Genomic DNA, 16,081 nt, shown 5'->3' on the forward strand with positions numbered 1-16,081 from the left:
TTATCCCCTAAGTATTATTGATAGACGAGGCAAAGACTGCTCCATAACACAGATTTTATCCACACATTGCCCAAATCCCAGCCTCTACACACCCTTTTTACACCCCAAAGTTACTCATCACTACCCTCTACTCCACACTTCAGCTGCACAAAGACTTGACACAAGAAGAACTCAATTTTCCACTTCCTCCTTCAAAACCCAATTGTACCACCTGTTCCAAAGCATTTGATAAAGAAGAAGCTACAGGTCGCTATTAATTTGGTTTCTTACAGCACAAACAGTTTGTTCCAAATAAGCTTCAGCATGCATGTCCTTCAGGGCACAGGCCTGTAACTCAGCAATCAAACACTGCATTTTGTTATTACATTTCCAGGGCCCAGCAGAACCATTGTCTAAGGGACTATATTGCCCTCAGCTCTCCTCAGAGTCCGCATGTTAACGTGGGAGAGCATCCATTCTTTGTTGTGAATTGCACTCACACCAACAAGCACCAGTGCAAGCCTAATGGAAGCTGACAAAGGTTTCTAAATATACACAGGAGTGCACCTTCCAATAGAGAAAGCCACTTCCAAGTGGGATGAAAAGAGTTCTGGTTGTTTCAGCCATAAACACAGGCAGCCCATCTGAAACTGCATTTGCTCTTGATTGTATGTGCACCAATTACATCATTCCACTCAGGAGTTGCCTAAAACTCTGATTAACTTGCTTCCCATCCAGCAGGAGAGTTAAGACACTGCACACCTGGATTCCAATAGGAAGTTACCAGCAATCAAAATAATGAGCTGGATTACCCACACAGTAATCAAGGTAAGGAAATGTTTCCTAGACATGAACTGCCAGAAGCACTATTGGCACTGCTACCACTCCAGAACGTGCCTGCTCACACCACTGACACACATGCTAGACTGACAAGCTTCCAAGCCACTTGCCAAAACTACTCCTTTCACCTTCCATCAGATAAATGATTACAGGAAAGCTACACAAGCAGCTTATATAGGCCCCAAATACTTAGTGAGAACAATATAAAACAAACTAGTCAGAACTGAAGGGTTTGACTTCCACGTGCACTGAAGTTTACTCAGCCCACGATCTAGCTGAGCCCACAGAGCCAGCACCACTGCCTCCTGACAGCCTGGAGACATGGAAACCTACAGCCAGCAGTTATGGGAAAAAACAACACTCTGAGTTGGAAACACGTCAGGACATCAAACCCCTGCTCAAAGCGGGCCTCACTTCAGAGGCAACAGGTTATTTCTAAGCCAAAGAACCTCACACATTTTCACAGCCACACAGGTATTTCTGAACAAGCACAAAGCAGGGATGGCAGTTCGAGAGCCGTGGAAGATGCACAGCAACTTCCACCACTGAACAAGCTTAGGCATCACCATTCACCTCCCAGCGTACCTGACTGCTGTAAGACCCGTACTCTTCACGGTGAGGTGATCATAACTCCACTCTCACATGCCTCTGCTGCTGAAGGATCGTGCTAAGGGCTTACACTCACCTCAGCCATGGCCTTCCCACATCCCTTTAAAACACGAAGTCACTCCAGTGCCTCTGCTAGCCTCTCCAGACCGGGAGCCTCCGCAGGTAGCGCTGCCTGGGCTGACATCCAGCCGCAGCAGCAGGCGCAGATAAGGCTGTTTGCCCCTCCTAGCTGTACATACCTCCGCTCCAGCGGATGCTGCCCCGGAGGCCTCTGGCTGGGGCTCAAGCAGGGCATCCCGCCCGCAGCTCCGTGCCCACGTACCCGCGGGGTGCCCGGGACCTGAGCGGCACACGGACGGGCTTCACACCTGCCGCGGGCCCACGGTGAAGCCACCCCGGGGAGGCAGCGCCTGCCGGCCCCAGGAAGAGCCCGCCTGCCCCCGCCCAGCGCTCACCCAAGCGGAGCCCACAGCTGCTAGCCACGGCGGCGCGGAACCGGTCCATGTGGGTGTTGCGCTTCGTGTCAGGCTCCCACATCACCTGCGACTCCATGATCTCGGGCTCCCGGGACATGGCGGCGGCAGTGGAGCGAGGCGAGCACCGTCCGTCCCGCAGGCACCGTCACGGCCCGAACCGCACCGCTCCCACCGCGCCCCGGCGCTGACTGCGGGCCCTCCGCCCTGCGCACGCTTTAAAGGCGCCTGAGATCGCATCACTCCGTAACCCTCCGCCGCAGAGAAAAGTGCGGGGCGGTGCGCCCCGCCCCGCCCGCCGAGGGGACGGCGGGGACAGCGGGGACAGCGGGGAGGGGCGGCGGGGACGGCCCGGGCAGAGCGGGGTCACCCGCGCCGGCGGCCCCGGGAGGGCGCGGGCGGTGCGGGATGAACCGGGGAGCGGCCGCCCGGACACCCGAGAGCCGCCCCGTCCCCTCTAAAGGTCACCAGACGCCGCGTGGGCACCCCGGGAGGAACCATCGCTTCGCGCTTCTCACCGGATCGCCGCTAAACCACCGCCGCTCTGTTTAGTTGTTTTTTCCACCCCCCCCCCGCCAAGGAGGCATGAAGAAGTACCAACAAGTGTCTTTGACCCAAAAATGAGGCAAGAAACGCGTTTCTCCGTGGCCTCGCGCTTGTGTAACGCTCCCAGCCTACACAGCTTGCACCTTGGATTAAAACTTAATGTTGCTGCTCTGCTTTCTAAATGTGGGCTTTGCGAGTGACCATCGAGATTCTGCACCAACCGATTTCAGCCGGGAATTGGTTGGAATAAAGCACTTAACGTGCTTTTTTTCTTTAGCAATTCACTGCTAGTCCGTGATCTTTAAGGGTCTTTTAGAACCTAAAGGACTCCACGATTCACCGTGCTGCTTATGTAACTTATTTTCAAGGTCATGGTTTTGCTTCTAATTCATGGGAATTCCTCAAAAATGGGAATTTGATGGAAAATTATGCAGACGTACTGTATATGAAAGTAAAATAAGTGTAGCAGATTGTATACTTGCTCTGTATCTCATTCAGATTTTTTGTGCTACCAGAATACAACTACTTTATTAAATTTGAAGGCGATGGAAACGTGATTTAAACAATCCACAATTTTGATTTGCCTCGAGACAGGCCTTAAATCTGGCGTATTTTTAAATAACTCTCCCCAGAGCCTGAGGGACTCGGGGAGGCGGAATGGGAACACGTTATCTGCCCGACGTGCCTCCCTCGCCTTGGCAGCGCTCGGAGGTCAGTGGAAGTGTGAAATCCATGGCCGGACAGCTGCCAAGCACAGAGATAAGGGAGAAGGCAGGACGGGAGCTCCGGTGTCCAGGTGCCAGAGGGTTCAATGGCCTTGGGATCTTCAGCCCGTGTTGGGGTTCTGCCTGGAGAATCCATCTTCCTGTAATCTGCAGAAGAGATAACTTATATTGGTTGCCCGCATGTCGTGTTCCACCCACACAGGTTTAAAGCTCTGTTAGTGTCGTAAACACTTCACAACGCAAAAGGGGCAGGCGGGTTTTGCCTCAGACCCCCGGGCAGCCCCTCCGCACCATTTACCCCCGGTGATGAAGAGCCTTGCCCTGCTCTGCGGTGAGCTTAGGGCCAGCTGTGGGACAGCTGGAGCATTACACCTGAGCAAACACCTGCTGGGTGCCGTCTATGGCTGCGGCGCTCCTCGCCGGGACTGGAAGCGAAGCTGTAATCTGTCATTTTTACTGAGGGGGCCACAGCTCAGGAGGGTGGGGCCGCCTACCGAGCCCTGTGCTCTGCTGAGGCCACACCGCGAGTCCTGTGCCCAGTTCTGGGCCTCTCCGTTCAGGGAGGACATTAAGAGCGTGTCCAGGGAAGGGAATGGAGCTGGAAAAGGATCTGGAGCCCCGGGAGGAGCTGAGGGAGCTGGGAAAGGGGCTCAGCCTGGAGAAAAGGAGGCTCAGGGGGGCCCTTCTGGCTCTGCACAGCTCCTGACAGGAGGAGACAGCCGGGGGGTCAGGCTCTGTTCCCAGGGAACAAATGATAGCACAGAGCCTTAAGCTGCGCCAGGAGAGAGGTTTAGGTTGGACATTAAGAATTTCTTCCCAGAAGAAATTCCACACTGGGATGTACTTCCCAGCGAGGTGGTGGAATCACGCCGTTTAAGGAAAGGTCTGACACGGCACTGCGGGCTCCGCTTTGGACGACAAGGCGGTGTAGGGTGGCAGGCCGGCCCCGATGCTCGCAGCAGCGCTTTCCACCCAGCCACGCCGTGACTCCGCCCGCCGCCGCCGCCGCCGCCGCCGCCGCGCCCCTCAGGGCCGGGCGGGCCCGCGCTGCGGACGGATCCCGCGCGGCGCACGGCGGCCCGGACGCCGCCGCGTCTGATTGGCTGCGGCGCGCCTGGCCCCACATCAGCCCAGAGCCCGCTCTCCTCGCGGCTGGCCCGACGGGGGAAGAGCCGACGCCAGCAGGGACCAATCGGCGCAGAGGTTTCTTAAGCCCCCTCTCCCTGCCGACCAATGAGCGGCCGGATCGGGGGGAGGCGTGCCCAATCAGGGGAGCGCTCTCATGCCGCTCGGCGGGAGGGGCAGGGGTCCCTCCGCCGCTCCCCTCAGCGCCGAGGCGATGCCGGAATTGCCCCTTTTAGGGTAAAAAAAGCTCAGTCACTGAACCGATTCGGCGGGGAAAGACGTCTGAGGTCATCGATTCCAACCTATGACACAACACCACGCTGTCAGTCACACCACGGCAGTGAGCGCCTCGTGCAACCTTTCCTGAAACACCTCCAGGGCCGGTCATTCCCCCAGCAGCCCATGCCAATGTCTCAAACACCCTTTCTGCCAAGTGTTTCCTCCTAAAAGCAGCAGCAAAACTGTCGCTTTCTCCTACCCAAAGCAACCTGAACTCTTAAAAAGAAAATGAGTGGCTAAATCACCTGAGAAGGGACCTAAAAATCCTCTAGCTGAACTGAAAAAGGTGTAATTTAGACAGGACTGACCCGGTTACAGCTCAGGGAGGAAGGGGATTGATGGATTTACTGATAAAACTGGGCTTTTAGGAAAGCCTGGTAGCACTTCCTCCCTTATTGGCAGCAGTTTTAATATCGTGTCCTTTTTTAAGACGGGGTTGTGCATCCATGTTCCCTGCCTTCATTCCAGTTTTCCCTTATCCAAACCAGTTTTTCCCTCTTTCAAAAGTGACTTTGGAAAAGTCAGAAGTGAAAGAAGGAAAATCAAACAAACCTTTAATGAGAAAATGGGCGTTAACAGGACTGCAGTGACTATTGCAATTAGTTTGGAGACTAGATTAGGATAGCCAGAGGAAAATAGCCTGAATAAGATTAACTGGAATTGTCCATTTCCTAATCTTTTTAAGCCTTGCCTTATGCCTGCTAATAGTAATAATAGGGTAGGCACGAAATCATGTTTTCTGCCTCAGATTAGATTAGGGGCCGTTCAAAAGATGCTTCAGAGCTGGTGAGCAGCAATAATGCTGCTGATGGCACTACCCCACCGTGGGCTCTGAGGTAACCTGGAGTCACCTGCAAGACTAAACTGACTGATGAAATGCCAGAATCTATGAGATAAAAGTTTTGTAATAATACCTCGGGGCAATCTCGGCAATACGCCATGGCCAGACCATGATCCCTTGAACCAACAACTGGATTAAGATATCTAAAGATTTTGGATTTTTTTTTTTTTTAAGTCCTACATACAGAGCATCAGCCAGCTGGTTAATGAGTCTGGATAAGAATAAGAAATTCCTGGCTTATGTGATGTCCATGATCCCTGCAAGCTCTATATGGTGTCAGGAGTAAAAGTAACCAGAATCAAAATCAAAGGTGTTTGGAGAAAGGGAAAAAGAAATAAAAGGGTAAGGGAAAGGGAAAAAAGGAAAGGAAAGGAAAGGAAAGGAAAGGAAAGGAAAGGAAAGGAAAGGAAAGGAAAGGAAAGGAAAGGAAAGGAAAGGAAAGGAAAGGAAAGGAAAGGAAAGGAAAGGAAAGGAAAGGAAAGGAAAGGAAAGGAAAGGAAAGGAAAGGAAAGGAAAAAGGAAAGGAAAGGAAAGGAAAGGAAAGGAAAGGAAAGGAAAGGAGAAAGGAGAAAGGAGAAGAACATTGACACATTGCAAGAAAAACCTCATTAAGGAAAAAAAGGCCTAAAATGACAAATGGTCATAAAGAGATCAGCTATGACAGGTTGAGGCTGAGATGAAGCAAAGACAGAAATATAAAGGTCAATGAGGTGAAGAACTGTAACATCAGCTGGCTTTCTTTAAGGCCATGCCACTTTTTTGAGTATAATGATGAAAAACAAAAAGAGATCTGCTAAAACTCAGACCCCTAGAAGCCCCCAGTTTTTTCTAAACACTGTTCAAATTGGTGTTGAATCCCTATCTCTGAGTAAGACAACTTACACAGTTTTTAGTGCAGATGAAGAAATAGAGAAGCACACTCACGCCTCCTCTGCACAGTGAGACCCTCACCAGAGGACCTTTCTAGAAACCTCCCAGCTCTCCTCACTAAGCAGCTGAGTGTGGCTGAGATCTGTGTTTCATGCCATGATGCAATGTATTCTTTGATCAGACACTGTTTGGTTTATTTGAACGAGGAAGGTGAAATACCACGTAATTTCATAAGAGCTGGGTATTTGGGGAGATAAACACACCTGAAATGGGCTCGTTGAGACAGGTCAGGATATCAATGAAATACCAGGAAAGTTTCCCAAATTGTCCTGACCTCGTGCCAAGGGCAGCCACTACCACAGGCCTGCCTCTGGAACTCTGTGAAGAACAGATGGGAAGAAACAACAGGTACTTTGGAGAAGGGATTTTGACAGGATTCCCCCATAGAAATTCACTCAGAGAAATAGGAACGTTCCCAAATTTGCACAAACAACCCACTGAACCATAAGCAGCACGAGGAAAGGCCATGCCAGCTTAAAGCAAATCAAAGAATCATATCAGGCACAGAAAGCAACACTCATGACAGCTAATTATCATCAAGGTGTTTTTTTTTTTTGTATCATGAGGCTCTTAACATGCAAGAAATGCCCCAGCAGCTGACATTCAGCGTGTGCTCAGAGTATAAGCACAACGTGGAATTGAGGGCAGATAACCAGAAACCTCATAAGAACCTCTAAAATACCTCCAAAAATCAGCTACCAACCTGTTCTGGAAGAGCATGAGGCTTCAGACTGCACACAGGTAAGAACAGATCAGCAAATCTTAAATGAAAGCACCCTTTATAAATATATAAACATCTATATCCTGCTGAAATCGAATCCTAAGTACCTTCCTGGATGTGGGCCCAACCCTTCCAGGGCCAAATAGAAAACAATGCTGAGATGTCTAAGCTGTTCTGCTAGATGTGAAAATAAGTGCTTTGGCCAGAATAAAACTGGGAAAAAGGCCACAGCAGAGATGTCTGTGTTCTAAATGTCTACTCAGCTACCAGTCCTAGGCTGAGCCACAGAGTTTAAATATCAAGAACATGGAGTATAAAATCAGCTCCCGCAGTCTCTCCTCATAAGAGATGCTCCAAACCCCAAATCATCTTTGTGGCCTCTGCTGGACCCTGTCCAGCAGCTCCTTATCTCTCCTGCACTCAGCAGCCCCGAGCTGGGCACGATGCCTTGAGAAGGCTGACCTAGAACAGAGACTAGACGGAGTTACAGAATAAAGCAGGGATTTGTTAAAAGGATCTCTCCTCCGTGGATCCACTTTGGGCAGCACAAGAGCCCAGCCAGGGCTGCACCCAGAAATGGTCACAAAAAAGACGACCGGTCACGGGGTCTCACACTTTTGTAAGTTCTGCTCCATTTGCACATTGGAGTTAATTGTCCAATTGTAGTGTTAGCTCATGAAGTCCCATCCTGCTTGTTTTTCTCTCTTCAGTCCATGATGCTTATGCTCTTGGGCCTGTGACTTGGATCATTTGTCCTTGGTCCCCAGCTAGAGAAGGAATTGCTTTGTCTACCAACTCTGTGAAGAGAGCTTACCAACACGAAGCTTAGAACCCTAAAGCAGCACAGAATCTGAGAACCAGAGAAGCCGCACCCTGAGGCACCGGTGCTCGGCGCTCCGGACGCGGTCTCTCCTGCTTGTTTTTCTCTCTTCAGTCCATGGTGCTTATGCTCTTGGGCCTGTGACTTGGATCATTTGTCCTTGGTCCCCAGCTAGAGAAGGAATTGCTTTGTCTACCAACTCCGTGAAGAGAGCTCACCAACACGAACCCTAAAGCAGCACAGAATCTGAAAACCAGAGAAGCCGCACCCTGAGGCACCGGTGCTCGGCGCTCCGGACGCGGTCTCTCCGCGGCGGAGCGGAGGGGCCGGACCCTCTCCGGCCGCTCCCCCGGCGCTTCCCGTGGCCCTTTTCTCCCGTCATTTCCTCGGGCCCGCGCCGCTCCGGAGCCCCGCCCGTGCGGGGCTGTTGCGGCCGGCGGGCGGCGCTGCGGCGGAGCGGCGGGGCGGCCATGGCGGCGGCGCGGCGGGTGCAGCTGCGGGCGCTGCTGCTGCTGCTGCTGCTGCTGCTGCTGCTCGGCGCGGCGGGGCCCGGCGCTCGGGCCGCGCGGAGCCGCGGGGCCGACCGCCAGAACAGCCTCCGCCGCGCCGCCAGCGGCCTCTACCAGGGCGTCAGCGGCCTCTTCGGCGAGGACAACGTGCGGGCCCTGCAGAAGGTGAGGTTGCTGCTCGCCCCACCTCTTCCTCCCCTTTCCCGTCTCCTTCGCTTCTTCTCCCTCCGCCTCGCTGCTCCGGCGGCGAGCGGGCGGCTCTGGGGCCGCAGCCCCGCGCCCCCGTCGCCCCGCGGTGCGGGGCTCGGTGCCGGGGCGGCCGGGGCCTCGTCCCGGTGCGAGGCGGCGGAACGCTGCTGTGGGGAGGAAAACGGGAGGCCAGGCTTGCAGCAAGCTGGGGGAGAATAGCAGCTAAATGCTTAAACGTCGGTGGTGTGAGGTGGGGGAGACGGCCGGGGCCGCTCGCTGGCGGTGCGGAGCCCTCCGGCTGAAATCCGGTCTGTCCGCATCGGCAGAGCATCCTGTGCTCGTGGGGCCAGCGGAACTCGCAGGAAGGCAGCTGTGCATCCCTCTGTGCCTGCTTTCCTCAGGCAGGGATAAATTCTGGTGGATTGACCTCTGAGTACACCCCAGACATTTGCGTGTGATGCTGGGGACATCTCTCAGTTCCTTAATAAAACTAATTCTTCGGTTTGCTTTGCCAGTTGTTGGTAATAGTGTTTTCTCTAATCTTCAAAACGATAGTAAAGCCAATAAAGTGCATTTTTAAATCTTGCCAACGTACACATTTACATTCCAAATCACCTACAGTAACTATAATTGAAACGCATAAATTCATGATTCACAGAGTTAAAAAATGTCAGATTTACCATTTTTACCGTGGGGACTACAAAATAATCTGCAATTCTTGCTTAATGAATTATAATTCTACTCATGACGAATAAGTCTCAAAGTGTTACTTTAGGAATTGAGGATTTTTTTAATTTTCAATTTTATTTCTCAGTTTTTCTCAAGGTTGACAGAGAGGTTTGTGAATGGGGTGGATGTATTAATGGACACATTCTGGAGAATATGGACTGATTTGTTAGATGTTCTTGGAATTGATGGTAAGTGTGATGCCTGCTCACCCTTGAACTGTCTCAGCCTGTATCAGTGTTTACAAGCAAATGGGAAAACAGTTACATTTTATCATGCTGCTTAAACATCCATCAGTGGTGTCTCTCTCTGCTTCACATTTTGATTTTCCTATTAGTATCTTCAAACAAGAAGACTGAACCCCACCATTCCATCTCTGTATGTGTATCTACAGGATGTGTAGAGAATGAATTACCAGTCACGGTTGGTTCCTTGGTGTCATCATTAAATGGATTCACACAGCCAGGAACAGTGCAGGGAAATCAATGAGGAGTACAGAAAAGAAAAATGCATTTGAGAGCCTTTAGAATGTAGCTTTTACAAAGCAGGGTCTGTAGCCCCAGTATGAATTTTGACCTCAGGCTCTACAGTGGTTTCTCTTTAAAAAGCCTTTAGCACCTTTCCTGGATTGAGATCAGTTGAATGCTGGAGCTGAGCCAGTGATTTGAAGAAGGTTCATCCAGAAGTGAAAGGTGAACCAGCTTTACCCTTTACTGTAGAAAACACGAGGCATGACCCCACTGCTGTGGGGGTTTGACCCTTTGGAGCTGTGCTCATGTGTTTGCCCCGTGCCACCCTCGGCCCGCGCTCACTAACATCCTGCACGTTTCCCTTTGTTTTTCAGCCTCCAACCTGACTCATTATTTCAGCCCGGCAGCGATTGCCAACAACCCGACCCGCGCCCTCCTGCTGATCGGTGCCATTCTACTGGCCTACTGGTTTTTATCTCTCTTCCTTGGATTCTTCTTCTATCTCCTGCACATGCTGTTTGGCCGCTTCTTCTGGATCGCCAGGGTGGCCCTGTTCACCCTGTCCTGTGTGTACATCCTGCAGAAGTACGAGGGCGACCCGGAGCACGCCGTGCTGCCCCTCTGCTTCGTCGTGGCCGTCTACTTCATGACGGGGCCGGTTGGGTTTTACTGGAGAAGAAACAGCAACAGCAGCCTGGAGGAGAAGATGGACCACCTGGATAGTCAGATCAGACTGCTGAACATCCGCCTTTCCAGGGTGATCGAGAACCTGGACAGGGGCAGCGAGCAGTGAACCCGCCCCTACTCACCACTCTACACCAGCTCTGGAAAAATCCTAAGCACTGTCTCATCCGAAGTTACAAAGCAACAAAACATCACATGGTAAAAAGTGTGCGAAGTTATAACTTTCCATCGTGTCTAAGACTTAATTTGTCTAGGTTAAACACTCAGCCGTTAGACTTCTAGGAGAAAGGAAAAAACATTTACAAAATTCAGCTGTATATTCAGAGTTTTATCCAGTACTAGAATTTTCTCAGTAGATAAACGCTTACTTTTACAAGCATTTAAAAGCATCTTTTGTAAAGTTTTTATAAAAGCAAATTGAGTAGTCTTTCAGATATTGAAATTGAGTTAAACATATGCAAATTTGACAATTTAACAGTTAAAAAGAAAAAAAAAAAATCTCAAGCTACCAAGCACTTCCATTGAGAAGTAACTGCTGTGGGTCCATATTTTTTCTTCAGAGTTGTGAATGTTTTTGTGTTTTTGTTGGCTTATTCCATTGCCTTGAAGTTGCCTTTCATAGAGTATCAGATGAGGAATTTTCTGGTATCCAGGCCAAAAAATTCACACCATAGCTTTTAACAGGAGGTGGGGAATGAGGGAGAAGGAAGATCTGAAGTCCTTAAATGCCAGTCCAATGTGAGGAAGCACACGTGTGGCATTTTATCATTGCATTTCATCCCGAGAACTTTAATTTGTTAGTGTCTGGAAGGAAATCTGCTTTAATAAATTGGCACAGAAGGAAGATGTAGCGCGACAAATTGTAATTCATATTCGATCTGCACAGTGAAGCATTTGCCAAGCTTAAGTACATAGACTAAAACATGGCTTTTAATCTCAGGACCCACGTACCTTCTCAGAAAAGGCAGCAGATGAAACACGTGCAAATGTATTGTTGCTTAAAGCTTTCTCAGGACCAATCAGCGGCAATAAATTACCTTCAGGAAGATCTGGATTTTTTTCTAAAATTACAATAGTTTTATAGGAGCTTTTTGCTTGAAGTCTATGTCCTCATTAGGTTTTGGGAAAAGCGAGTCACCTTTAAGAGGAGGGTGCAGGAAACGGTTCTCTTTCAAAGCCGTGGAGCTTTGGAGCAATTTTATTTTTATTTTGCAGGGTTTCTGTATTTCTTAGAGCTAACGAGCTTGGTAGGGCATCACTGGCTGTGCTGGTTTACTGAAACAAAGGTAACCTCAGGGAAGGAAGTCTGGAATGTGGTTTCACCTGGAAGCAGCAGCATCCAAGGACACAGACGTGAGGAGGGAAGGGAAGCACCTACCCCTAGTGATGAGCACAGTTCTGATACCACGAGGGGTAGGATGGAGCACAGCTGGAGCATTCCATATTCCATAGGGTCCAAACGAACAACTACATCAAAAAGTGCAACAAAAATTGGTCTGGGATGGGGCCTGGCCACAAAGCAAGGGAGTGAGGAGGAGGAGGAGGAGGTTCCCCAGGTGTGCCTGCCAGTGCCAGCTCTGGTGGGACAGGCTGGGGCAGCTGAGCACAGCTTGTTCTTCCACTGGGCAAAGCTTCTGGATGTGATGCTTAACTGAATGTAACTGTGGGGCGAGTTTATTTTTCTCTTTATGCTGGAGTTTAATGTTCTTGAAATATGTGTATTACTTGCCTAACCTCTTTGGGTCTGTGTGTGGCATTTCCATGGGGGTTATTTTTAAATCCATGTTAATGGCCTTTACTCCTGGTGATCACTTCGGTTCAACACGGTTGAAGTTCATATGCACTTGGCACAGTTGGAATGCATTTTAATTTTTTATGTCACCTGTAAATCCCCCTGCACCCCATTTATTAACAAGTACATGGTTTAGAGTTGTTAAATAACTGGTTATCACAACTTAAAATCTTTCCTGTGATCAGATAGGGACTATGGCAACAAATAGTCCATTTTGTCAAGCTGAAAATGTAAATTACAGTAAATTCCTTTTTTCAGCTCATTTTCCATATTATTACAGAGTCTTCCCTGTAGACTCAGTTCTCCCTACTGTTGTGCACAGAGGACTGGGCTGAAATGCCAACCTGGAAATTAGGAATTGTCTAGTAAAGCTTGTCAGGTCTTGATGTGTTTTGCCAAATTTGAGACCTGAGGACCAAAGTTTGCAAACCATGCTCATGTGAGTGGCTCCACCGCCTTCTTGGGACAATGTGCATGGGTCAGTTTGCATAGATTGTATTTTGTGTAATCCATATTTAACGTTAAAGTTAAAAATACTGAACATTTATATATTAAGAGTTGTCTATGATAAAGATTTCTTTGAAAGTATTATATGAATGTTAATTTGGATTATAGTTTCTCCCTGTCTCACTCTAATAATTTATCTTAGTTTTGTAAAATCAGCCCTCCTATATTGATATTCTTTATTTCGATCACCCTGCTGCTTGAAAAATGGTATTTTTATATTTACTTGCATCCCATGTATAGCAAAATGTTATGTGAAAAGCAGTATATATAAAATTGGGTATTTTTAATCAGTATTTTTCCCAGCACTCAGTTTTCACATTAGTCAAATTCAGAAGTAACAATTTTTTTAAAGCACAATCTAATCCTCAATATATATATATACATATATATAAATATATATACTTTAAAAATGCTCTGTATTTTTAAACATGCACTGTAGTGAAAGCGCTTTTGGGGACATGAATGTGGTATTGTATTTAATCTCTTTCAACTTTTGTAAATACCTTTTACAAGTGTTTTCCATACTGGGCCATCTAGTTTATCCACGGAGGTTTTTGCTGTTTTTTAGAAACCCGTGCCAGTGGCTGCACTGCTTTTGTATCCCACAGAGCATCTCAGAGACTGGCAGGGCTCTGTGTCACCTGTGGGCAAACCGAGCCTGGCAGGTGACACCTGCAGGGGTGGCACTGGACAACCCTCAGCAGTGGCACCTGTCCCATGGCAGGGATGGCACGGGACAACCCTCAGCAGTGACACCTGTCCTAGGTGAGGATGGCACGGGACAACCCTCAGCAGTGACACCTGTCCTAGGTGAGGATGGCACTGAACAACCCTCAGCAGTGACACCTGTCCTAGGTGAGGATGGCACGGGACAACCCTCAGCAGTGACACCTGTCCTAGGTGAGGATGGCACTGGACAACCCTCAGCAGTGACACCTGTCCTAGGTGAGGATGGCACGGGACAACCCTCAGCAGTGACACCTGTCCTAGGTGAGGATGGCACTGAACAACCCTCAGCAGTGACACCTGTCCTAGGTGAGGATGGCACGGGACAACCCTCAGCAGTGACACCTGTCCTAGATGAGGATGGCACAGGACAACCCTCAGCAGGGACACCTGTCCTAGGTGAGGATGGCACTGGACAAGCCTCAGCAGGGACACCTGTCCCATGGCAGGGATGGCACGGGACAACCCTCAGCAGTGACACCTGTCCTAGGTGAGGATGGCACAGGACAACCCTCAGCAGGGACACCTGTCCTAGGTGAGGATGGCATGGGACAACCCTCAGCAGTGACACCTGTCCTAGGTGAGGATGGCACAGGACAACCCTCAGCAGTGACACCTGTCCTAGGTGAGGATGGCACAGGACAACCCTCAGCAGTGACACCTGTCCTAGGTGAGGATGGCACTGGACAACCCTCAGCAGTGACACCTGTCCCATGGCAGGGATGGCACGGGACAACCCTCAGCAGTGACACCTGTCCCATGGCAGGGATGGCACGGGACAACCCTGGTAGCTTCAGCTTTTTGCCGTGACTTCATGGAGCTCTGCCACAGCCATGCCCGTGGTGCCCTGCTGGGAGCTGCTGCTGGGGCACAGGTGACACAGGGACAGCCTCACCTGGCTGCTCCTGCAGGACACATCCTGCTCCTGGACCTTCCTGTGGCCGCTGGAGAACCCATCCCTGAGTGAGCAGCTGGCACAAGCCCCAAGGATGGGCTCTGGCTGCCCGGGATCGGGAACTCGATGGCGTTCTGAGGGTTTTCACCTGCCTGCTCTGGGAGCCAGCCTCTGGAATCCTGCAGTGCTCTTCCCATTCCTGAGGGTTTTCACCTGCCTGCTCTGGGAGCCAGCCTCTGGAATCCTGCAGTGCTCTTCCCATTCCTGAGGGTTTTCACCTGCCTGCTGTGGGAGCCAGCCTCTGGAATCCTGCAGTGCTCTTCCCATTCCTGAGGGTTTTCACCTGCCTGCTTTAGGACCCAGCCTCTGGAATCCTGCAGTGCTCTTCCAGCTCTGGGAGGCAGCCTCTGGAATCCTGCAGTGCTCTTCCCATTCCTGAGGGTTTTCACCTGCCTGCTTTAGGACCCAGCCTCTGGGGTCCTGCCGTGCTCTTCCCATTCCTGAGGGTTTTCACCTGCCTGCTGTGGGAGCCAGCCTCTGGAATCCTGCAGTGCTCTTCCAGCTCTGGGAGGCAGCCTCTGGAATCCTGCAGTGCTCTTCCCATTCCTGAGGGTTTTCACCTGCCTGCTTTAGGACCCAGCCTCTGGGGTCCTGCCGTGCTCTTCCCATTCCTGAAGGTTTTCACCTGCCTGCTTTAGGACCCAGCCTCTGGGGTCCTGCCGTGCTCTTCCTGCCCTCGCAGGGCGGCTCCCCTGGACGCACACACCTGTAGATACCCGAGTGTCCTGTGGAATGTGACACTTCCGCAGTGGTTTTGGGTGTCAGAGTGCAGTGTAAAACCTGGCGTGGCTCAGTGCTGTACTTCTAGCGCCTCCTTCACTTCGTGGTTTGCTTCTCAAGACTCGTTGCATCGTCGGTGTGGAAAATAGACCAGTATCAACCTTAGCTCTTCGGTGGTGTAGAAGTGTTTCAGTGTGGTTTGCCTCACATACTGATCCGTATTTGGCAGCTAATGGCGTTAAGTGACCATGAGTTCTCTTTGTCTGGGTTGGAAAATAAAAGGTTTTATTGTATCCGCATGTATTTTAAACTTTTTGGATAATTCCATCGACCTGTGATGACAGCACATGTAAAAACCGATCTTTTCCTTTTATTCAGAAGTTATATTTGCTGTGGTAGCACTTGTTGTTGGCACTGATGGTAGTGATTTCACGTCCTGTTTTGTACATCAGGTTTCATGATTACAGTGTTTAAGTTTGTACAATTGTTCATGTAAAAATGATTTGGTCTGAAGAGATGCCGTGTGTTCACTTCTGATCCTAGACACATCCGAGATCCTACTGGTAATACTGTTAAGTAGTTACAACTGTACCAGACTTATTTTTTACAGAGCTTTACATGCCTTTATTTATTCCTTTATCGGACCATCCAAACCATGTACTCCGTAGTTCAGTATTTGTAGACCAGTTTCACAAATCAACTTAAGGTTAATTGTGGCAAAGCTTCGAATAAATGTTTACTGAGACTTTGCACTGAGCTGCGAGTGCCTGGTGAGGCTCGGAGGGATGGGATGGGATGGGATGGGATGGGATGGGATGGGATGGGATGGGATGGGAGGGGACGGGACGGGACGGGAAGGGGAGGGGAGGGGAGGGGAGGGGAGGGGAGGGGAGGGGAGGGGAGGGGAGGGGATCG

General features: G+C 50.2%; 2 protein-coding genes across 2 annotated transcripts in view; one reads left to right on the forward strand and one right to left on the reverse strand.

The window, feature by feature from the left end:
• Positions 1-2,582, reverse strand: part of AACS (acetoacetyl-CoA synthetase) — a 38,514-nt gene extending 35,932 nt beyond the window's left edge. The window contains exon 1 of the mRNA XM_053959646.1: positions 1,884-2,582. Within this exon, the coding sequence (XP_053815621.1) occupies positions 1,884-2,001 (118 nt within the window). The 5' untranslated portion in view covers positions 2,002-2,582. The remainder of the gene's footprint in view (positions 1-1,883) is intronic.
• Positions 2,583-8,358: 5,776 nt separating this feature from the next.
• On the forward strand, positions 8,359-15,922 carry BRI3BP (BRI3 binding protein). The gene is made up of 3 exons (XM_053959597.1): positions 8,359-8,562; positions 9,401-9,503; positions 10,157-15,922. Exons 1-3 carry the CDS (start codon positions 8,359-8,361, stop codon positions 10,573-10,575), a joined length of 726 nt encoding a protein of 241 aa, XP_053815572.1. The 3' UTR covers positions 10,576-15,922.
• The last annotated feature ends 159 nt before the right edge of the window (positions 15,923-16,081 follow it).

This window comes from Vidua chalybeata, chromosome 18 (assembly GCF_026979565.1).
Source record: "Vidua chalybeata isolate OUT-0048 chromosome 18, bVidCha1 merged haplotype, whole genome shotgun sequence".
In the NCBI taxonomy this organism is placed as follows: Eukaryota; Metazoa; Chordata; class Aves; order Passeriformes; family Viduidae; genus Vidua; species Vidua chalybeata.